This window comes from Chiloscyllium plagiosum, chromosome 1 (assembly GCF_004010195.1).
Source record: "Chiloscyllium plagiosum isolate BGI_BamShark_2017 chromosome 1, ASM401019v2, whole genome shotgun sequence".
Classification (NCBI taxonomy): domain Eukaryota; kingdom Metazoa; phylum Chordata; class Chondrichthyes; order Orectolobiformes; family Hemiscylliidae; genus Chiloscyllium; species Chiloscyllium plagiosum.
In genome coordinates, this window is record NC_057710.1 from 72,026,472 (window position 1) to 72,051,571 (window position 25,100).

Consider the following 25,100-nt stretch of genomic DNA (forward strand, 5'->3'; position numbering starts at 1 on the left):
ATTATACTGATCTGTATTCTGTATAAATTTATAAATTTTTGAAAACTGAATGCAAATTCTCAAGCTGGTATGGAAGAATTGAACTTTCTTCTCTGGATGATTAGCTCATGCCTCTGGACTACCCTCCAGTAACATAACTACTATATTACTGTACATGAATGAGTGAAGTTGCCTGCCCTCTCAACTGGAACAGTGGCTAAGATATAACCTATTCATATTCCTACGTTCTATGCCCCCCCTCAACTCATACAGATGGGTGTCAGCTCTTCTGCTCCCAGTTCCCATGTTTCAAGCCTGTAATTAGAAGGCTGCAATTACAACAGTTGTGGATTAAGTTCTGATCTCTCTCTCTCTCTCTCTCCCTAATAAGTCACACAGTGACATAGCTGAGGGTGAGCCTGGAAATTTTAAAGATTACTAGTACAAATATACATCCAACTAATCTGCGTGTAACATGCTTGAATAAGAATCTTTTATTAATCACGCAACAGATGTCCCTAACTCACTCTGAGCACGTGGTATTCAGTAAGAAAAACCTCTTCAATATCTTTTCCACAAGATTCATCCTAAGCCCACCCTCCTCAGAAGGACTAATAAAGATCCAAAATCAACTAGGAAAAAAGGAAATGATCCCAAGACTCTTACATATTTACATTAGATAGAGATAAGACCATACGACATTGGAGCAGAAATTAGGCCATTCGACCCAAAGAGTTTGCTCTGCCATTCAATCATTTTCAAACCCCATTTTCCCACTTTCTCCCCATAACCTTTGATCCTCTTGGCAATCAAGAACTTATCTATCTCTGTTTTAAACATACTCAATGACCTGGTTTCCCCAGCCTTCTGTGGCAATGAATTCCACAGATTTACCACTCTCTGGCCGGTGAGTATAGGGTGCAGGGTGCCTTTGTTTCAAATTGAAGGCTTTGGAGAGGCATTTAGACTATAGTGTGGTAAAAATCTGACAATGCTGCCAAGCCTGGTGAGTCACACCATTTGAAAGAAACAGGGAAAGCCTCTGCCCAGCAGCTGGTGCAGTTGATGAAAATGATTTCTGATGACTCACAGAATGACAAAGGAGACTGACATAAGCAGGCAGTTCATATTGCACAGTTAAAATTATGTCTTTTTCCTGATCCATGTCAGACACACTGCTCAGTTGAACCCCCTTTTACCACCCACAGCTTCATTACAAGTGGAAGCATAGCTCAAACCAAGTGTAGAATGTATCTTGTTTATTTTAGGAAAATTAGGATATTTCATTTGCTATATCTGAGTGGACCATATCAGTGAAATTTTGTCAACTTCTGCAATATTTTTAAACATTGGCATTGTGCTTTGGAGCAAAAACTAAGAATATTTGATTCCAACAAATGACTAAAAATGCAGACATTTTCAGCAGAAGGGACAATTTTCTTCTGTCAACTTTATACATGCGAATACTTACTGTGTACAAAAACAATAAAGTCCTGACAGCTGCCATCAATAATCACATTTTCAGAGGTGCTGGCAAAAATTAGCATTTACGTCCATTGGACACTCAAAAGGTAAGGAGATTCAGTATCTGGTAATAAAGGCTCTCGCAGTTTCAATCCACTGAGTTACCATCCTCCTCACACAACTGCTTGTCTGTATTTCTCGCCTCCATACACCAATTCGTTACATACACCCATTCATATATACATATACTCATTCTATTTGCAGTGCTGGTACAGCAGTGGAACCATTTGCAGTGAAAACAGAAAGGTCATTCATGGCTCATTAGAAGGTAGGGAGAGGGTTAATGCTTTCTTTTGGATATTTAACTGGCCCATTATAGTGTACAGCTGCAAAAGTTGTAATAAGGACCATTATCTCAAAAACTGGTCATGTAATAGGCTGGGAAAGAAATATTCTAACCTGGATTTTCACCTACGAATTGGGTTGCAGGGATTGGGTAAGTTATCGGCTTTGAGTGCCCGGCTCAGGGAAAAGTGACCACACAGAGGGATGTTTATTACCAGGAGGCAGGTACAGGCTTCAGATAGGCCAGCTGACCTGGAAAAGAGGTCAGAGGTAGCCACATGGCTCCTAGGTACCTGCCTTGTTGTTGTGTGCCATTGTCTCAGTTGTCATGAAACTACAAGGCCATCTAGTCCTCACCACTCACATATTTCTCAATTCACGCCATCTTTTGTTCACCCTGACAGATTATGACCTCATACATCACCCCCTCCCCCGTCATCCACAATGTTCCTTTATGCCATGTCTACCACTCACCTCCCAAGACACCTCATGCCCCTTTGCCAATCTCTGTACCTCCATCCACTAGGCCTTTCTGCTTACCCCAATGGCCCCTCGTGCCAAAGTCTTGCACTTCAATGCCAAGCGAATCACTAAATATTGTACTGTACCACAGTGTGTGTATATTTTATATATATATATAATATACATACATATATAAATTTTAAGCACACTGTCATTGAATCACTAGTTTCCACGAACAATTGTTTTACTACATGGCAATCAACATGTAAACCACTGTAAAATATCAATATCAGACAATGCAAGCATTTGAGGTCTCTTAACATTGCATAAAGAAACACTGTTCAATTGATAACAGACCAGAGCTATTAATTAATAAATGTTGTCTCTGTTTCAACACAGTAATGGAGCTCTGGTCTCTTAGTCAAACTTTATTTTGTGCCCTTGGTTTGTTAGGTTGCCTCTATGCTCTTAAACATAATTAGAGCCAACTTGTGCCCAGGAAACCTGATTTTCTTTGGCCAAACACACATTTTGGATTAATTTCCATCCATAACATTTGGATTTGATGACTATTTTCTACTGTAATATATTTTTCCATCAGATTTCCATAAAACTGTTGAAGATTACAGTTTAGTAGACACATCAAGGTGATACTGATGGTTTCAAAACGCATAGCTATATAATGTACACAACTGTACTCAGGTTCTTATTCAAATATTTTTTGTAATATTTATAATTTGCAATTATATGATTATTGCAAACAATCTTTGGTTTTTGAGCAGGAACTTTGTAAGGAATGATTGTGGTGCTCATCAAAAATAATCTACCTCCAATCCAGTTTGACGATTATTGTCCAAGTTCACTGGAACACATTCAAATATGCACTAAATTTCCAGTGAAAAAGTAGCTTTTTAGCGAATCTTATTTAAGTTTGTCTCACTAATTGCTCTCCCTCTCTCTAGGGAATCCAAAACAAAATGAACAAAGGTTAAGGAACTTGCATTGAACCAAAATTGTGAATGGTCTCTGTAGTTTCTGTTTTATTCATTCACAGGAAGTGGGGCCTCTGGCTAGGCCAGCATTTATTGCCCATCCTTAATTACCCAGAAGACACTTAAGAGTCAACCACATTGTTGTGGATTTGGAGTCACATGTCGGCCAGACGTGATAAAGATGACCATTTCTTTCCCGAAAGGACATTAGTGAACCAGATGGGGTTTTCCAAACAATCAGCAATGGATCCACGATCATAATTTGATTCTTAATTCCAGATTTCTATGGAATTCCAATTCCACCATCTGCCGTGGTGGGATTTGATCCCAGGTCCCCATAACAGTACCTGAGTCTTTGGAGTAATAGTCTCGCGATAACACTACCCAACCACCCAACCATGACCTACTTGAAACACAAAATATTCACCTCATCTGCTCAATGTTACAGAATTGATTCAAGACATATTTTAGTTCATCACGGAAAGCAATTAAAGTACTTCCTCTGATGTCCATTTGTTAACATTCAAATAAGCTTCAATTTTTTTTGGTTGTTTTGTTATATCTCCTGAACTTTTCCACGATAGTTTAATTTCTTCCCATTTGCAAAAGGCTCTTCAAAACCTCTATTCCCTCGTGTTTTCGATAGTTTTCGCTAACTCTTTTCTACTCCTTAGCATCTCTGTTAATCATTTTGGGCACTTAGTACCTTAAAGGTACAGCATGAGTGCAAGTTATTGAATGATCATCAGATTCTATCAAAAATTGTGATACAATCTAAGAATATAACAGTTTGTACTGGTAGCAAGTAATAAAAAAAACACATTAAAATGAGAGTTGATTTCATCGCACCACTCTGAAAAATGAAACAAACCAATTTCTCCTCACAATACCATGCAGTGGTCAATAAAATTGGAACCAGATGCATTTAGGATTTATTCCTCATTTCTGCTAAAAGTGAAAATTCATGTTAGATGCAGTTCTAAGGGCACACACATGAAATCCTAACATGTTACATGGATCTATTCTTCATCACTATTCACAATGTGGTTTCCTCTAGCAAACACTGACTGGGTGACTTGCTATCCGCAAGCATTATTTTGTGCTTCCTGTCATTTCTGACATCAATTCTTCACCTGGCTTCCACTCTGACCTTTCTCTCCGTGACCTGCTGCAACTTTTCAACGAGGTTCAACACAAGCCCAAAGAACAGCACCTCATCTTTCAACATGACACTCCATTTTGTTTCTAGTTGTTTTTTTTCTTGATTTACTTGTTTGCTTTTCGGATGATTGATAACAACCACATCCTTTGCCTTTTTAATTCATGCATGACCACAGAATCTTTTACCATTTAAACTTTCCTGCTCTTTCTCCTACACAGATCTTCACGTCAAAAATGCAGGAACAGAAGTAGGCCATTTAGCCCACTGAGTCTGCCATGCCATTCAATGTTAAAAATCACATTACACCAGGTAATAGTCCAACAGGTTTATTTGGAAGCACTGCTTTTGGAGCGCTGCACTTTCATCAGCTACCTGATGAACGAGCTGTGGTCTGAAAGCTAGTACTTACAAATAAACCTGTTGGACTGTAACCTGGTGTGATTTTAACTTTGTCTACCCCAGTCCAACACCGGCACCTTCACATCATGGATATGATTCAATCACATCCTCGCTGATCTAATAGGCCTCAACTCTACTTTCCTGCATTTTCCCCATAACCCTGGACTCATTTACTGATTAAAACTGGTTATCTCAGCCTTGAATATATGTAATGGCCCAGCCTCAGCAGCTCTTAGTGGTAAAGCACTTCACAGATTTCCCACCCTCCTCCTCATCGCTGTCATAAATGTGTGATCCCTTATTCTGAGATCACGCCCCCTTGTCCTAGCCTCTCTAACAAGGGGAAACAATCTTTCCAAATCCACCTGTTTTTCCACTCATTCTCTGCCAAATCTCACTTGCTGGAAACTCATTTTTAACTGCTTTTAGCATTGACGAAGGCTCAACATTGATCTGAATCTTAAACGCTGTTTCTCTCTTGGTAGATGCTGTCTAAATTGGAGAATAGTTCCAGCATTTTGTGTTATTATTCCATGTTTCATTATCGAGACAAGGACAGCCCACGTTGATATCTAGAATCTTAGAATCACACAGTACAGTCAACCCATTGAGTCTGTACCACCAGAAAAGTATACTGCTATCTGCACTAGTCCCACTTTTCCCACACTGGGCCCAAAGCCTTGAATGTTATAATACTTCAAGTGTTCATCCAAGTACTTTTTAAAGGTGAGGCTTCCCACCTGAACTACCCACCCAGGCAGTACACCCAAGATGCCCACCATTCTCTGGATGAAATTTTGATCCTTAAGTCTCCTCCAAACCACCTGCCTTTCACTTTTAAAGAATGCTTTCCTTTCCTTGATCCTTTGAATAAGCTGCTTTCTATGTTTGCTGTCTGTGCCCCTCATACTCACAGACACATCTGTTAGATTCCTACATCAACATTCTCTGCTCCAAAGAAAACAACCCAAGCTTATCCAGCATCTCATCATCGGTGAAATTCTCCATCAAGTTGAATCTCTTTTGTACTTTTTCCAGCACAAACATATTCTTCATAATAGTATGGTGACCTGAACTGTGGCCTAATCAAGTTCTGTACTGCTCCAACATGATCTCCTTGTTCTAACAAACTATGCCCTGACTGATAAAGGCAAGCATTCTGTATGCCCTGTTAACTACCCTATTAATTTGTCTAATGTTAAAAATCAGAAGGTTGCCACCTGATGAAAGAGTAACACTCCGAAAGCTAGTGCTTCCAATTAAACCTGTTGGACTATAACCTGGTGTTATGTGATTTTTAACTTTGTACACCCCAGTCCAACACTGGTATCTCCAAATCAATATGTCTAATAACCTTCAGGGATCCATGGACAACCATCCCATGATTCTTTTGAACTTCATAATGTCCTATCTATTGATGAATGTGGCTTAATTTACTTGAAAAGAAACCTGGAATAAAATAACTGATTGATTTACACCAAAACCATCCCAACATTTTATAAACTGGACGCAGTGCTGTAATATCTAACATCCTCAAAGATACGGAATAATTCTAAAATTGAAAGCTCGATGGTGCAGTAATGCATGGAAGATCTGGTAACCACCAACAGTCACATCCATAGTAGAGAAACAGGAGCCTGGAAGAACACAGCAAACCAGGCAGCTTCAGAAGATGGAGAAGTCAATGTGTTGGGTCAAGACTGTTCATTGGGATTGGGGAGGGGAAAAGGAGCTCAGAAATAAATGGGCATGTGGGGCTAGGGGAAAGAGAGGTGGGATAGCGATAGGTGGATACAGGTAGGGGAATTATTGTGATAGGTCAGTGAGAAGAGTGAAGCAGATAAGTGTGAAGGAAGGTGAATAGGTAAGATCAGGTCAAGGAGGCAGGGAGGAGAGAAAGGGCTAGAAATGGGATGATATTGGAGGTGGGATAGTGAAGCTAGTGAGGCAGGAGGTGGGATGGAAGGGAGGAAGCAGGGCTAGAAAGGCAGCCGGGGAATGGGTGGGAAGGTTATTTGAAACTGAGAACTCAATGTGGAGTCCTCCAGGCTGTCGGCTGCCCAGGTGGAAGATGAGGTGTTGTTCCTCCAATTTGCGGTCTGACTAACTGTGGCAATGGAGGATGCCGAGCATAGACATGTTGGAGAGGGAATGGGAGGGGGAATTGAAATGGGTGGTGACCGGGAGGTCAGGCTGGCTGTTCTGGGTCCCGTCAAGACTGATGTAGAGAATTGAGAGCACCGGCTACAGTAAACTAGATTGAAAGAGATGCAGGTGAACCCCTACCTCACCTGGAAGGACTGTTTAGGGCCCTACATGGAAGTGAGGGAGGAAGTGTATGGGTAGGTGTTGCATCCTTTTTGGTTATATGGGAAGGTACGGGGTGGTGGGTGGAAGGAATATGGCGCGAACCAAAGAGTGGCAAAGGGAATGGTCCTCGCGGAAGGCAGAGAAAGAGATGGGGAGGGGAAGATGTTCTGGATAGTAGTGTCTAATTGGAGTTGGTGGAAGTGTTTGGGGATGATGTGTTAGATGTGGAGGCTGGTGGTGTGGAACCCTGTCTTCATTATGTTTGAAAAAGCGCAGCAGGTCAGGCAGCATCCAAGGAACAGGAGAATCGACGTTTCGGGCATAAGCCCTTCTTCAGGAAGAAGGGCTTATGCCCGAAACGTCGATTCCCCTGTTCCTTGGATGCTGCCTGACCTGCTGCGCTTTTCCAGCAACACATTTTCAGCTCTGATCTCCAGCATCTGCAGTCCTCACTTTTTCCTTCATTATGTTTGGGTGGGGTCTGGTTTAGAGCAGTGGAGCTGTAATATCCATTGTTGTTTGCTACCTACTTTGTGCATGTTTATATTGAATTAAAACATAAGATTTTTCATACCTTACTTTAGGTATGTTTGGAGTAAGTGAGGACTGCAGATGCTGGAGATCAGAGTTGTGGGTGTGGCGCTGGAAAAACACAGCAGGCCAGACAGTATCCAAGGGGCAGAAGAATCAACGTTTCAGACACAAGCCCTTCATCAGGAATGAGGTACATTTGGGTCAGTGAGAAATTTGAATAACATGGAACCACTTGCTGGTAAATCCTTGCCTGCAATGCATGTGGTTCCTTGTTTTTGAATTACCACGAACAATGTTGTGATGATATTTGATATGGCAGGTGCTGAACGGAAATGATCTGCCCATGTCATCTTTTATACTATTGTAATGATATGCAGAAACATATGCATACTATGCTCCTTTCTGTAGTTTTCACTTCTCAAAAAATTGCCTTGCCATCTGTCAGTGCACACACAAAGACGTAGGCATAGGATTTCCTCCACAATTGCACTTAAACACAACAACAACTGGGCTCAAACTCATTCTGTGGCTTGATTGCAGAATTTTGACCATATGCGAATTAGACACAGCAATAACCTGCATCCTTACATCACTTTCAACATCATAAAATGTCCCAAGGTTCAAGTATAATCCACTAAAATTTCAAACAAATTGCTTCTCACAGATCAAGCCTCAGCTCTGACTCTCAAATATGATCTCCCTCATTTTCTGCTTATTTATGTACCTCTCAATGTTGCAACCAGATTTTTATAAACAACAGGAAGCCAAAGTAGTTTTGATCTATTAATTGCAATCTCTAAATGTTTTTCAGGACATGTTTCTTATCTTGGCCCGCTCAATATATTCTGTTTCTTTCAATGCATTTTCATGGTTCGGTGCCACGATAGTTAGCACTGTCGCCTCACAGCGCCAGAGACCCGGGTTCAATTCCCGCCTCAGTCGACTCTCTGTGTGGAGTTTGTACTTTCTCCCCGTGTCTGCGTGGGATTCCTCCGGATGCTCCGGTTTCCTCCCACAATCCAAAAATGTGCAGGTTAGGTGAATTGGCCATGCTAAATTTCCCATAGTATTAGGTGAAGGGGTAAATGTAAGGGAATGAGTCTGGGTGGGTTGCGCTTCGGCGGGTCGGTGTGGACTTGTTGAGCCGAAGGGCCTGTTTCCACACTGTAAGTAATCTAATCTAAAACAAATAAAAAGCTTCCCAATTTCAGATTCTCGCCTGATCTATGTGGCTGATGGATAAAACAATCAAGTTGGACATATATTTGGCTCCAATGTTGCCTCAAGCCATGATTAGCTATGCAGAATTATGCCCAAGTAATGAGTATTTTAATATATTGAGATGATATTTTGCTGTAATGACATTGGCAAAATGAAGGCTTTTTTGGAAGAGAACTCAGGTCTAACTTCTAGGTTGTGCTCATGGAGAAAACTCCAGGTACATTTCATCACCGTTGATGCACACACTGCTAACATTTCAGGACACAGAGTGCTAACCCTTGTTTGAAAATGCGTCATATTGAGAAACAACATTAGGTACCTTCACACAGGATTTTGCTGGCCCAGAGATGACAAGCCAAGAGGAGCTGGAATCAGGAAAGTAGTGCAGAAATGTGTTACAACACGTCCCCTACCCATTCCCAACTCCAGGAACATTTGGCAGGGATATGCTGGCAGGGAGATCAGCCTTTTGTTTATTGGAGGTGGGCAGCCAATTTAATCCATTAAGGCCTCAAATAGGAACAATATGAGTTCACCAGCTTCATGGTGGTAGCCCTCCAGCATTTGTCCAGGGATAAAGGCTCCATTGCACTTTGAGGCTTTCCCTTTGAACAAACGGGACTCCCCTACATGTTCAATCTGAACGTTTGCTTCTAACTTAGCTCTCTAAGTGTGCTACAACCTCTCTACTGGCTGCCTGTCTCTGCCAGTGAGGCCTCCATTTGTCCAAGAATCCTGAAGCCCCAGTAAAATTTTGCTCTCTATTTAACATCCAGTATAATTCATTCCTTCGCTGCTTAACTTCACATAATGGATTAAGAATTGAAAAATTAATCAGTTATGAGGCCAAAAAAATTCCTTTTAAAAAAAAACATTAGACTATTCACAGATTGTAAATTAACAATTTCCAGGGTGGCAAGGTGACTCAATGGTTAGCAATGCTGCCTCACAGCGCTGGGGATCCAGGTTTGATCCCAGCCTTGGGTCCTTACAGGTTCTCCTCCAATCTGCATGGGTTTCCTACGGGTGCTCAATTTTCCTCCCACAGTCTGGATATGCGCATGTTAAATGGATTGGCCATGCTAAATTGTCTGTAGTGACGAGGGATGTGCAGGCTAGGTGGGTTAGCCAAGGGAAATGTGGGACTACAGGGATAGTGTGGGAGCCTGATCTGGGTCAGATGCCCTTTGGAGGGTTGGTGCAGATGAAGTGTGCCCAATGGCCTTTTTCCACACTGTAGTGATTCTATGACATATTATATTCAGGCAGCACCTACAATAAAACAGGAGGAACATCATTTTGTTCACTACTGAGATGATTTATGTTTATGCATCTGCTGTAATGAATCATTTAATAACTCTTAATTTCTATAGTTAGTGCTCTGTCTTGCTGAATTTGAACATAATGAGATTTATTTTAGAATGTGTTATGAAACAATTGCAAACTGAATGGTTTTCAGAATGAATCTTTGACTGTGCTGATATTGTGTTGTGTACAGTATGCATTATCTGTTAGAACAATCACACTGTTTTGCTAAAATAGCATTTTTGCCAGAGACTCCTTGTTCAACATAGAATGTTTGATAACTTTATGTTAGTCTGAATAGAAAAGCCTCTGCCATGAGCATCTCTACTGCTCTTCTGAGGCAATTCAACTCCATGTGGAATTGTTGCAAATTTCTCACTCACCAACAGACACTGTTTCCCAGGCAATTCTGCCCACAGTAATCCACACTTTCAAGCACTGTCCTGCTTGTCATTGCACCTCACGCAGAGGAGGTTTGACAGCACTGTTTGCAAAATCATTTAAAGCAATAATTTTAAAGCTATCTGCATTCATTGGTGTTATTTCACCACAATCCATTAAAGACTAAGTTGTGGAGATCTTCTAGTGATTATACTTGGAATTTAATTTAACAGTGAGGAGGGGATTGCACGTCAACTTAGCACAACACCAGAGTTACTGGAATAACAACATATATCTAAAGTCAAGAAATTATGTACCGGCCGCTCCCTGGTTCCTGATTCCGAACTGAAACTGAAACTGGGATTGCAACTGGGAGCAGAGAATTGTTCAGGACTACCTTGTGTATTCAATCTACCAAGGAGATTTTTTTAATATAATTTTTTTTATAAATAGTACATCATAGCTGTACATGTGTGTTTCATGTCTTACGTCCACGTCTCCTTGTCAGTTTCATTGCTGATATCATTCCGGACCTCTCACTTTATAATTGATACAAAGTGACATTAAAAATGTGAAGAAAGATGTTCATCCTGGCAACCTGAGATATGAATTCTGAACGATAGTTGTCTATTGTCTTTTACCTCAGGCCTAGAAATTGGATCATGCCAGAAACAGTGTACAATCAATTCTATCCATTCAATTGGTATCCCAATACAGTGAATAGACTAATTAAATCTGCACAGAACCTCAATAAGGTGACCAGCCAGCCTCTTCATGTCTCACTGGTTCTTGTGAGCAGTGGGAGCCCCAGGGGGTTGCTGTAGGAGTAAATTCAATGGCTTGGACGCTAGTCAGATTTCTCAGTTGTGCAGCAGCCTCAATGTAGAGCAAGGAGGGCTGATGCTGCTCCCTAACCCGCTCCACGCTTCAGTTGAAAAAAATCACTTTGAACTTAGCTTTTATAAAGGTTTCTCAAAGCTGAATGCTGATTTAACTGCTGTGCTGACTGCAGCATACATTTAGTCACTAGATTACATTTTTGCTAAGAAATCCAAAACATCGGTTGAAGATTTCCATCAACATTGGATCAGTTCCAGATGAATACCCTGTTAACGAATAGGTGTGTGACATGCTGAGGAAAGCTGTGGGCCTACATTGTTTTCCATTTTTCCCAGTCCTGTAGAGACTGCCACTGTAGGCAGGGGGAGGGGGGGCACTCCCACTGTCTCTTGTTATCTCAGCAGAGCTTACCCTTCCTGGTGGAACTTTCCATTGGACATCATTGTGGGGGCTACTAGTGTGAGACCCAATTCTACAATCCATCTGCTTTCTTTCATTATGTTGGGCTCCCAGAAAAGGTCTCTAATTAGTTCATGACTAACATCCTGCTGTGGCCACTCCCTGGTTCCTGATTCAGAATTGAGGCCGAAATTGGGATTGCAACCAGACCAGAGAATTGTTTCTGGACTGGCTTGTCGATTCAATCATTTAATCTACCAAGGGGATTATTTTGTAGAGATCACTCATCTGTCCTTATTTTCTGCATAGCTTTAAAAACTTGTTCCATACTTTAAACTTAATTCCATATTCAAATTTGAAACCTCCCCATGACCACCACCATGTTTTAAACATTTGAGGAATTTTTAATCTTTTTTCTTTCATCATAAGATCAAAGCGGGGACATTGGCAATGATTGGAGAATGATCAGCACCAATAACAACTTCTCAGATTCTAAAGCAGGCGATGTCCAGGTTTTGGCTCAAAGGTGATAAGTAAAATTCAAACCAGACAATAACGTAAGAGCCAGACAATAACTTTCTTTGACAAAGAGAATATGACCATCTCACTATGATATTCAATAGTATCACCATCATTGAATCTTCCACAATCAACATCCTTGGGGTTACCATTGACCAGAAATTCAACTAGATTCATCACATAAACACAACGGCCACAAGAGCAGGTTAGAGGCTAAAAATACTACAGTGAGTACCTCACCTCCTGACTCCCTAGAGCTTATACACCATCTATAAGGCATGACTCGGGAGTGTGATAGAATGCTCCCCACCTGCCTGGGTGGTTGCAGCTCCAACATTACTCAGGAGGCTTGACACCATCCAGCTCAAAGCTGTCCACTTGATTGACAGCACATTTATCACCATATACAGTCCCTCCTTTCACCATGGTGCACTGCAGCAGCAGTATACACCATCTACAAGATGCACTGTATGAATTCACCACAAATCCTTCAGCAGCATCTTCCAAAATGGTGACCTCTATTGCCAAAATAGGCAACGGCAGCAAATGCACAGGAATGTCACCAACGGCAGGCTCCCTTCCACATCACACAATATTCTTAATGGATCTGAATCATCACTTCTTCACTGTCACTGCGTCAAAATCCTGAAATTCCTTAAAAATACTGTGGATATGCCTGCCTGCACGGCAGCTCAACTCTACCTTCGTAAGGATAATTTGGAATGGGCAAGCAATGAGCTAGCAATTCACACAGCCTCTCCCCTGAACAATATGAAGAAGGCAGTGTGTCTACTTATGAAATAAATTACATACGTATTGACAGGAATTAATTTAATAAATTTGGTTACAATGTAGTAAGATTACAAAGACTGAGATTTTAATTTTGGCATCTTGGCACAAACAGCGCAGAGACAATCTATAAATGGTTTGCGGCTCACTTTGTTCATGTGAATGCTCTTATTTGTCTCTACAAAGAGGCATATAGTGGGCAGCACTCTTTATCAGGACGTCCAATGAATCACAAAAAACCCTAACTGCTTTTCTACATTGCTGGGTGTAGATGGGAGGGAAGGGGTCGAGTGTAGAAGATTTGGGAGGATGAGGAAAGAGTGAGAGAGAGAGAGTGAGAAAGTTAGTCAGTTAAGTGAGGTAGTTCTGTGAGAGTCTAAGGCTGGTGGGCCTTAAGTGGTTGACCTACGTTCTTCCACCACCCCTCCCACTCCATCAAGGACATGCAACCTCTGGGCCTCCTCAACCGCCAAGTTCTAGCCACCTGACACCTGGAGGAAGAGCACCTCATCCTCCATCTTGCTTCCCTCAAACCACATGGGATCAATGTTGATGCCAACAGTTTCCTTATCTCCCCTCCCCTCACCTTATCCCAGATCCAGCCCTCCAACTTGTCACAGCCCTCCTGACCTGTCCATCCTCCTTTCCACCTATCCATTCCACCCTCCACTCTGACCTATCACCTTCACCCTCACCTTCATCTACCTACCTTCCCCCTAGTCCCATCCCCTTCCATTTATCTCTCAGCCCCCTTGGGTACCCCCGCCCCCCACATTCCTGATGAAGAGCTTCTGCTTGAAATGTTGTCTCTCCTGCTCCTCGGATGCTGCCTGGCCGGCTGTGATTTTCCAGCACCACACTTTTTGACTTAAGTGGTTGTGAGTCATTTTAGTAAATGTTATCTGTTTGTTTAGTGGTTTTCATTCATTTAGACTTGTAACCCAAAATAATTAAAAGGGAGCAACAGTAATGTTTTTTGAACTTATCAATATGTACACAACTCCCCGGTGTGAATCTGAAGTGTACTATGATGGGCATTTTCGATATCTGTCTTTTTTTTTGTTCTGCTTTTTCTGATGGGAGCATAAGGAGGTACAGTTGGTAGGTTTGCAGATGACACCAAAATTGGAGGTGTAGTGGACAGCGAAGAAGGTTACCTCAGATTACAACAGGATCTTGACCAAATGGGCCAATGGGCTGAGAAGTGGCACATGGAGTTTAATTTAGATAAATGTGAGATGCTGCATTTTGGGAAAGCAAATCTTAGCAGGACTTATACACTTAATGGTAAGGTCCTAGGGAGTGTTGCTGAACAAAGAGACCTTAGAGTGCAGGTTCATAGCTCCTTGAAAGTGGAGTTGCAGGTGGATAGGATACTGAAGAAGGCATTTGGTATGCTCTCCTTTACTGATCAGAGTACTGACTACAGGAGATGGGAGATCATGTTGCAGCTGTACAGGACATTGATTAGCCCACTATTGGAATATTGCATGCAATTCTGGTCTCCTTCCTATCGGAAAGATGTTGTGAAACTTGAAAGGGTTCAGAAAAGATTTACAAGGATGTTGCCAGGGTTGGAGGATTTGAGCTATAGGGAGAGGCTAAACAGGCTGGGGCTGTTTTCCCTGGAGCGTTGGAAGGTGAGGGGTGACCTTATAGAGGTTTATAAAATCATGAGAGGCATGGATAGGATAAATAAACAAAGTCTCTTCCCTGGGGTGGGGGAGTCCAAAACTAGAGGCCATAGGTTTAGAGTGAGAGGGGAAAGATATAAAAGAGATCTAAGGGGCAACTTTTTCACAGAGAGGGTGGTAAGTGTATGGAATGAACTGCCAGAGGAAGTGGTGGAGGCTGGTACAATTGCAACATTTAAGAGGCACCTGGATGGGTATGAGAATTGGAAGGGTTTGGAGGGATATGGGCCAGTTGCTGGCTGGTGGGACTAGATTGGGTTGGGATATCTGGTCAGCATGGATGGGTTGGACTGAAGGGTCTGTTTCCGTACTGTTCATCTCTATGACTCTACTTCATGTTTCTTGTTTTATGTGCTTGGCTTCTTCATTATTTGTTTTGATTAAAAATACAAAACAGTCTTTATGGATCCTTAATTTATAAATAAATCCCTGACCAATTATGATGAAACAAACTACTGTTATCCACTGTTGAAACATCTTAATTTTTTGGTGTTACCTGTGCAAAAAAACCATCATATACTTTTCAAAGAAAAGAGGTCATTGCTGAAGATGTGCAATATTCCTTGAAGGTAAGATTATGTAATACTTCAAAATTTGAATTAAACAAACAACTAATGATTATTTGAAATGCTACAGTAAACCGACCTCAGGTCAGTTTCCAATTTTCTGCTTGTTGCTGCATGCTTACCCATACCATTACTCAGGGTCAATTTCATTTCAATCGCTTCCAAGCATCTAGTTTCTTAGTCCCCATCACACTGTTCAAACAATACAACCTCCCAGACCAGTGTTTCTGATAAATATTACTTTTTTGCCAGTGAATTCCTCCCATTGCTCGTTCCAAAGTGCACACTAATGTACAGAATCATAGAATCCCTACGGTGTGGAAATAGGCCATTCAGCCTAACAAGTCCACACCAACTCTCAGAGTAACCCACCCAGACCCATTCCCCTACTCTATTACTCTACGTTTACTCCTGACTAATGCACCTCAGCAGGTCAGGCAGCCCTGAACACCATGGACAATTTAGCATGGCCAATTCGCCTAACCTGCACATCTTTGGACTGTGGGAGGAAACCAGAGCACCTGAAAAAAACCCACGCAGACACAGGGAGAATGTGCAAACTCCACACAGACAGTCGCCTGAGGCTGGAATCGAACCCTGGTGCTGTGAGGCAGCAGTGCTAACCATTGAGCCACTGTGCCACCCATCCAAGGGGCAGGAGAATCGACAGTTCAGGCATAAGCCTCCCATCAGGAATGGACTCTCCTGCTCCTTGGATGCTGCCTGACCTGCTGAGTTTTTCCAGTGCCACACTTTTCAACTCTGATCTCCAGCATCTGCAGTCCTCACTTTCTGTATGTGTTGGACGCTAAGGACCACAGATGTGGGATGCTTGCAATCACTACCAATGAAAAGTGACTGGAGATATTAGTGCTGGTTGTCTGAGATAGAAATCCAGAGGTGCAATCAGCAAGCCGGGGTCACCAGGAAACTGCTCTGACTGCCACGTCAGAAATTTTTGGTGTCTAGTTTTTATCCAGCAGGTGACAGAATGGGAGATGAATATTAATGAGGTCAGATTAGATAATGACACAGTCAAATGCAGATTCTTTATGGAATAACTTCATTCAGTTTGCATGTGTGACCGAGAGTTTGGTCATCTGTCACTTTAATTCTCAACTTTGTTCACCCTCTTCACCTTTCTGTCATTGACCTTCTAAAGTGCTCCAAGGTAAACTCAAGAATAACACCTAATTTTTCAACTAGGAACTTTGCAGCCTACTTGATTTAATACTAAGTTCGACAATTTTGCATTATAATCTCTACCTCTATTTTGTTGCATTTTTCTTTGTAATTTTCTATCACTCCTCTTGTATTTCTTTTAATTTGCTTTTGGATGGCAGCTATTCAGGATTCTGTTATGTACACCTTCTTGATACCGACCTTATGTTATTTTACATGGCCTGTTACCACTCTCTTTGGCCTTGCATTATTTAAGCTTCTCATTTTTAATCTCTCTTGTTTTTTAGTCCAACATAGGCCTTCCCTTTTGATCTCCCCATCTTCCTCCCTTTTACCTGTTCAAACTATTGCGTTTCCAACTTTTACCAGTTTTCATGAAACATCACAAACCTGAATGAGTCATTAATTCTCCACAGATGCTGCAAGACCTGAGTATTTGCAGCATTTTCTGTTTGCATTTCAAATTTCCAGCATTCTCAGTATTTTACTTTTGTATATTTTAATTTGTTATTTTTAAAAAAATACATATCCCTCTGGTGTTCTAAAATGTACAAGTGCTGCAAATTCCAACCTCCAAATTCACTTAGCTTTCTTTATACTCCTAATGACATCCATTCTTAATGCTAACTTTTGATTAATAATTCCATCCAAATTCTCACAATGAAACAAACTAGAATAATAGTGGGATATTAACTGATTCCAGAATGAAGAATGCCTTCTGTAAAAAAAAATGTTGCTTTTTGTACTGCTCAGGTGGAAATGTGGTCTTATATTACATGTTCGTGTCACTCCTGGATTGAATCAATAAACTCTGCAAACAAGAACTCTCACACATACCTATTGCTGCCAATCTCAGCTATCATATTCACTAAATTTTACTGTTGAATGTTATCCTTTGGAAGAGAATCTGTTCATTTGAATATCGGTGGCATCACTGTCGCCACAGAATAGAAAGCTACATATTTAAGCCTCATTCCAGTACCTGTAACTGAGGCTGACATTCTGCTGCATAACTGAAGATGCTATCTTTTGGAGGCCTTTAACTGATTCCCAAATATCTCCTAGAATAAACCTAGCAGATTACGAGGCTGCTCAAAAAGGTACACTAATGGTCCTGGAGCTTTAATCAACATCTAACCCTCTAATGACACATTACTTAGTAAGTTATCTCTCTGTCATTTGATGAACCTTGCTGTGAATTAATTGGCTGCTTTTTTCCCCTAAATTACACCAGTAATTACATATCCAACTTGTCAGTTAAGGATATCTTAAGTAAATGAAAGTCACAATGTCAATGCTATTATCACTTTTTTTTATAAACAGTGGAGAAAGACACTAATGGGACTTTCATACAACCAAAAAGACCAACAATTTCAGCAAAATGTCAATTATTGCATTCGATACATGGCATGCTGCACTGGATTAACATTAAATCTACAAAAAAAAACAACTTACATTTACATAATGCTTTAATGTATTAAATGTCCCAAATGCTTCAGAGCAACCTCATCAACAGTATTTGACACCAAGTCACACAAAGACATATAGAGCAGGCTATCAAAAGCTTGGTCAAATAGGTAGGTTTTAAGGAACATTTGAATGGGAATGGGCAGAAGGAAAAAAAACCCTCCCTTTTTACATTTTGTCTTGGGTTTTACTTTACATTGCAAGGTCAGATTTCAAATTTAATGCTTTTACTCACACTGTGATGCCAAGCTTTAACTCCATGCAGCACTTGGGGAGGAAAGAAAAGATTGTCCTTGGGACCTCCTGCTTATGCTTTGCACAAAATGAAACCTCTTGTGTAATAGGACATAGAACAATACAGCGCAGAACAGGCCCTTCGGTCCTCAATGTTGCACTGACTTGTGAATTAATCTAAGCCCATCCCCCTACGCTATTATCGTCCATATGCTTGTCCAAGGACTGTTTAAATGCCCCTAATGTGGCTGAGTTGACTACATTGGCTGACAGGGCATTCCACGCCCTTACCACTCTCTGAGTAAAGAACCTTCCTCTGACATCTGTCTGAAATCTATCACCCCTCAATTTGCAGCTATGCCCCCTCGTACAAGCCGTGATCATCATCCTACAAAGAAGACTCTCACTGTCCACCCTATCTAATCCCTGATCTTAATGAAAGATCTAAACCCTGGAACCTACAACATGCATTCCTGGCCCTGCTCTATCCATGTTTCCAAAATGGCCACGACATCGAAATCCCAGGTACCTATCCATGCTCCAAGCTCACCTACCTTGTTCCAGATACTCCTGGTGTTGAAGTAGACACACTTCAAACCAGCTAGCTGTCTGCCAGAACACTCCTGTGACGGTGAAATCCTGTCCATGTCCTCCCTACTCTCATCCTCCCGTGTATTGGAACAATACCACAGGTTCCCATCCCCCTACTGAGCTAGTAATGCTCCAACATGAAAAAGAAATTACATGCACTGTGATTGTGCCATTTTGGTCAACAATTTCTTCAATGCATTTCATAAGCCAGGAAGAACAAAGTTAATGAAGAGATATGGATGACATACTTTATTGCTAATATGATACTTAATGATAATGTATTTATGTGGAGTTAAGTGGAGTTGCTTCATGTACCATTCTATCCATTATTTTCAGCACTTTATTTATGGTTTAACCTTTTCTTGAAATATAAGGGATGGTAAAATGGCAATTTAATGATACGTAAAGCACATGAGTCTGATGGGATTATCTGTGATTACAGAAAGAACAGCCTGTCACACAGCTTGGATAGTAGAAGCAAGACATTTGTTCTTTGATACTTCACAAATCGGGAAGGCTTTGAACTAATTCAGCAAATGTTCAGCATAACTTCAGGTATAAACACAAAATTAATCTTATTTACTTTTGTCTTTCCACCAAATATCTTGCTGCAGGAAAAATTGCCATCACTATGTTCAAAGAAACTTAAAACTTATGTATATTGTGGTAAAGAGGGCAGTTTAATCTGAGGGTCACCTGACCCAAATCATTAACTCTGATATCTCGCCAAAGATGCTGCCGGACCTGCTGAGCTTTTCCAGCAATTTTTGTTTTTGTTTCTGATTTACAGCATCTTCAGTTCTTTCAGGTGTTTTTTTTCCAAGTCTAACCTACATTTGAAGAACAGCTGAAGTCGCTTACAGTGAAAACACAGGATCACCATTAAAGTATAACAATGCTTATTTGTCACTTATGATTTGAGTTGAAAACATTACTTAAAAATTCAGCCACCATGCTAGATTTGACAAAAGTAGCACATAGCATGATCACTGAATATGTTTAAGACTGAATTGTACTGATTCTTGACTGATAGGGGAGTAAATGGTATTGGCGACAGATGGGAAAGAACATTTGAGGGCACAATCCAATCTGATGTGATCTGATGTGATCAATAGCTGAGAGGCCTACACTTATTCCAGATCTAGAGACAGAGAGACATAACAGCACGGAAACAGACTCTTCGGTCCAACACGTCCATGCCAATCAGGCTTCCCAAACTAAACTAGTCCCATTTGCCTGTATTTGGCCCATATCCCTCTCAACCTTTCCTATTCATGTAACCCTAACTACACCACCTCTGGCAGTTCATTCCATACTCACACCACCCTCTGCATGAAAAAGTTGCATCTCGGGTGCTTTTAAATCTATCCCCTTTCATCTTAAATCTATACTCTCTGGTTTTGAGCTCTCCTATCATAGGGAAAAAATCTTTGCTAGTCACCTTATCTATGCCTCATGATTTTATAAAGCTCTATAAGGTCACCCCTCAAGCTCTTGCGCTCTAGGGAAAAAAAAATTCCAGCCTCTCCTAATAACTCAAATTACATGCTTGGATCTAAAATAATACAATCATAGCAGACTACCATTTGCTTTAATTCATGGGCCTTGCATGCTAGCACTCTTTGCATCTGAAGCAGAAGACTGTGGGTTGAAGTTGAATTCCAGGGACCTGACTATAAAAAAAAACCAAGGCTAACACTCCAGGGACTAAGTAGATTTAGATTAGATTTAGATTAGATTTAGATTATATTACAGTGTGGAAACAGGCCCTTCGGCCCAACAAGTCCACACCGACCTGCCGAAGCGAAACCCACCCATACATTGACCCATAACCTAACACTACGGGCAATTTAGCATGGCCAATTCACCTGACCCTGCACATCTTTGGACTGTGGGAGGAAATCGGAGCACCCGGAGGAAACCCACGCAGACATGGGGAGAGGGACGCTCAGGAAGTACTAAGGGAATACTGCACCATCAAATGCGCTGGTGTTTGAGTGAGATATTGGACAGAGATATCTGTTCTTTCAGAGAAATGTAAATGATTCCACAGCACTATTTTGAGGAAGGTACAGAACAAAACATTGCAGTTGTTGGAAGTCAGAAATAAACACAAAACAAAATGCTGGAAACGCTCAGGATGTTAGGCAGTATTTCTAGAGAGAAACAAATTCAACACTTCAGTTAGTGTTAAACTAATTCTGATGAAGGATCATCCACCTGAAACATGAACCTGATTTCAATCCATAGAAGATACTTGATCTGCTGAGTATTTCTTATCTTTTTGGCTTTATTCGGTTATCCCTGGTGTCTTGCCGATATTTATCTCTCAATCAACATTCCTTAAAAAAAGGGTTATCTAGTCTTTATCACATTGCTGTGTTTGCAATTTTTCTTCAATGCTTTGTTTCTTACAACAGTATCTACACTCATTAACTCATGCACAGCATTTTGAGCAACAAAGTGATCTTGAAAGGCATTAGTTAAATGCAATATCTCAATTATCTTTTATAATGTAGAATAAATGAAATGTATAACTTGAAGGTCGGAAACAAGTTTGCAGATTCTCAAAGTAAACCCTGAGTTCTGACAGATCACAGAGATGAATTGATTAATCATGAAGGACTGATATTGAAATGTATCTTATTATTGTCATGCATTAGACTGTAAGAAATGATTTTTACTACTTTATACAACAATTCAGTTCCATTAAATATAAACGTAGCTTGCAGAAAAACAAGAATAATGGAAATGTACATCATCTCCAAATACCATTTTTCTGTTTAATTTGACAAAATCACATTTTGGCCTTTTATTGTGATGTTGATGTCCCTCAGCATTGCTACGTTACTCGAGAGGTGGCCAAAACCACCTTGACAATATGCCATTGTTTTCGACAGAAAATGAGATAACTTTATGTTACAACCTATAAGTAACCTAAACAGATACAATTTCCAAAAAAGATCAGGCTGGACAACTCTTGTATGCTGAAATGAGCTTTATACGTAACACTTACTCAGAAATAACTGTGCTGTGATCTTTATTGCAGTGTTAGACAATCAACTATATTTGCATTAATTCTTGGTACGTCACAGAATACAATCCATTTATGATTCAATTTATGAGACTAGCTTGCCGAAATTGTAAATTTGTCTCAGGAAAACAGACACAAAAATGATCAACAGCAATTCAAACAATTCATTTGCAACAGGCTGGTGATACGATTGTTGAAATTACTAACCAAAAACACATTCTTTTTATTTGAATGACAGAGGGTAAACAAGGCCTGCATTCATATAAAAAAAACTGTACCTGTTTTGTGTCTGTATTCTTACCTGGAAACATGCAGTATTTTGCTGCAGATACACTAATATGTTTCAGGTTGATTCCTATGCAATAGACAGAACACAGAAACATTTGATCTTAGACGGTTGGTATGGGGAGTGGGCCACCAAATTGAGTCCTGACTTACTACGTGGATCGATTCTTGATGAGAGGGGTTCTTTTAATGTTTGCAGAGTATGACCGTGTAGTATTGCACAAGATATACTGTATGCAGACATCTTTGCTCCCTAGATCGGGCACATTTTGGTCACTGCCATTGCACAAACTTTTATCGGTTAGCCAGTGTGCATGCACAAAACTTTATTTATGAAGCTCAATGTTAAATCACAACAGACCTTATTTTCTCGCTGTCTCGGAGGTTCTCAAAACAGATAAACTATTTGATAACCCATAGCAACACAATCCTACCTTGTTGGAGGCCATCTCACTGACAGAATTCCTGGTCTGTAGGGTCTCCAGCTGGTCCAGGCACCAGTCAAGCTCCTCCAGGGTCTCTGTTGCAAGTTTTTGGTAGGCCTCTTCTGCGAATAGACAGATGAATGGGAGTTCAGCTTTTGAACTTTTTACAGGGCTAGCAGTGATATTGTAAGGGTCCACCATGCCACACAAAGCCATGTTCGAATGACCAGAGCTCACACATGAGTTGTCCTTCATAATGTTTTCTCAACAAAAAAAACCTCTGAAAAATATCTTTCTTGTCGTCAAACCAAAGCAGCCACAATAGTTTGGTGATCTTCTTCTCGAGGAGAGGGTACACACAGTTGGAGAGCCGTCAGTCAGAAATGCAACATGATGAATGAAGAATTCTTTCTTTGTCCACCTTTTAGTCTACTAGTATTATTAAAACCATAAATGAACACACTTATACAGTCTGCAGAATATTTTCCAGAAAATAGTAAAAGCCTTTATCCTGAGCCAGGTAGTTGAGTCAGTTTCCCACTGCCCATGAAAATCTCTCCATGACGATCTCAATTTTTTTTTCTAACCACACCAGTATTACACAGCTGGATGGATAAAGCCATATAGACGAGCCAGTAAGTCCTCCTTAAAGTCACTCATCGAATATACATTTCAGCTCGAATAAAGACGAAGGAAGAAGGTTTCCTGGTTTTGCTCAGCTTATGACATCTAAACTGTCACATCATTTCATGAAAATCTAATCATTTTCATCTCCCTAGCACTTCAGTCAGTTAGTGAACTCTTATGTGGCATCACACATTTAACAAAGTCTGTCTCTTTCTTTGAACCACAACCAAAAGCGCTAGTACACTGTACAAGCAAGAGCCAGGCTGAACCGAAATCCTGGCATAGATCTCCACAGAGGATCAGGACCTAGAAATGCTCCAATGAGAGGTGTCGGGGGGGGGGAAGAAAAGAGATCAGATTTCTATTAAATTACTTTCGAAAATAATTTAGGCTTCGGTCAGATGATCATTTTCTGAACATTGAATCAGTAGACATGGCTTTCTTACATTATGTCGAATTGGGAGAAATAATCTGCCTGGGCAGAACGTATGTGCAAGAAAATCTTCACATTGCAAAACTAAAAATTACTTAGAAGTGTCTCTGGAGCAGTAGTTCCCATACCAGGAAATGCAATTTTTAATAAAAAAGATGTTTTAATTTAAACTTCAATGTATATTTAACTTGGCAGTGCTGCAGCTACAGTGCATCTTGCATTACTCTAAAACAGTGTTTTGCAACAACGCAAGATTTACAATATAACTATTATCAGACTGTATTATGAATATTTGGAACTAAGAATGGGCTATGCATCCTGTAACCTCCTAGTGTTACTCACTCTTACTGACAAGGCAGGAGTGGTATAATTGCTGGACTGTTAATCCAGAGACCCAGGTGAGGCCCCAGAGATCTGGGTTCGAATCCTGCAACGGCAGATGATGGAATTTAGTTCAATAAACATCTGGAATTAAGAGTCTAATGATGACCACGAATGCATCGGCATTTGTCGGAAAACCCCATCTGGTTCACTAATGTTCTTTAGGGAAGGAAACGTCCCTTCCTTACCTGGTCTGGCCTATGTGTGACTCCAGGCCCACAGCAATGTGGTTGACTCATAACTGCTGTCTAGGCAATTAGGGATGGGCAATAAATACTGACCCAGCCAGAGATGCCCACATCCCATGAACGAATTTTTAAAAAGTTGAGTATAAGCAGATTTGCTGAGTCCTAGCCTAAAGGCTAAGAATCCAAGAACTAAAATCAGAAATTACTAGAAATCTCAGCAGGTCTGACAGCATCTGTGAACTGAGGAAGTGTGACTGGACCTGAAATATTCACTCTGTTTTCTCTCCACAGATGCTGCCTGATTTGCTTAGCTTTTTTATCCCAGTAATTTCTGATTTTGTTTCGGATTTCCAGGACCCACAGTTCTTTGGTGTTTTTTGGAACTTTTGAATTGTAGCATCTGCTTGCTCCAAACAAGGTTACCAAGTGAAAGGTGTCAAGAATTTAATTTGTCAGGAGTTTTCATATTCTGGTCCTCACATAAGGTCAAAACAGATAAATCTGACATACTTGTGGAAAGCAGCCCCAATTGTTGCTGCCAGGACTACTGGAGAAAGAAGAACGTCAAATTCACAGAAAACATTTCAGAAGTAATTTCCAGGAGAAACTCGACAAAGCTCCCAAATCCCTCACCACAGATCCCAAGGTAGTCATTCGCCTAATGCTCCATGGCACATGACCTCGCTCTATCATCAGAGACATGAGTGTTTATCATAACCTTTTTAATGAAAAGACCTCCTCATAAACCTTACAAAGTATTGGCAAAAGCACTCGAGGTCCTGTGGAGCATCAGTTTCTGACAATGTTCAAGACAGAGATTGATAGATTTATAGATATTAAGGTCATAGAGGGGATATGTGGATTGTGATGGAAAATGGGGCTGAGGCAGAAG

At 40.7% G+C, this 25,100-nt stretch overlaps 1 protein-coding gene across 10 annotated transcripts in view; it reads right to left on the reverse strand.

Moving 5' to 3' along the window:
• Nucleotides 1-25,100, reverse strand: part of pde4d (phosphodiesterase 4D, cAMP-specific) — a 1,194,146-nt gene that overhangs the window by 55,447 nt on the left and 1,113,599 nt on the right. For all 10 annotated transcript variants that reach the window (XM_043689211.1, XM_043689292.1, XM_043689222.1 and 7 more), the window contains one exon: nt 22,589-22,701. In XM_043689211.1, the coding sequence (XP_043545146.1) occupies nt 22,589-22,701 (113 nt within the window). The remainder of the gene's footprint in view (nt 1-22,588; nt 22,702-25,100) is intronic.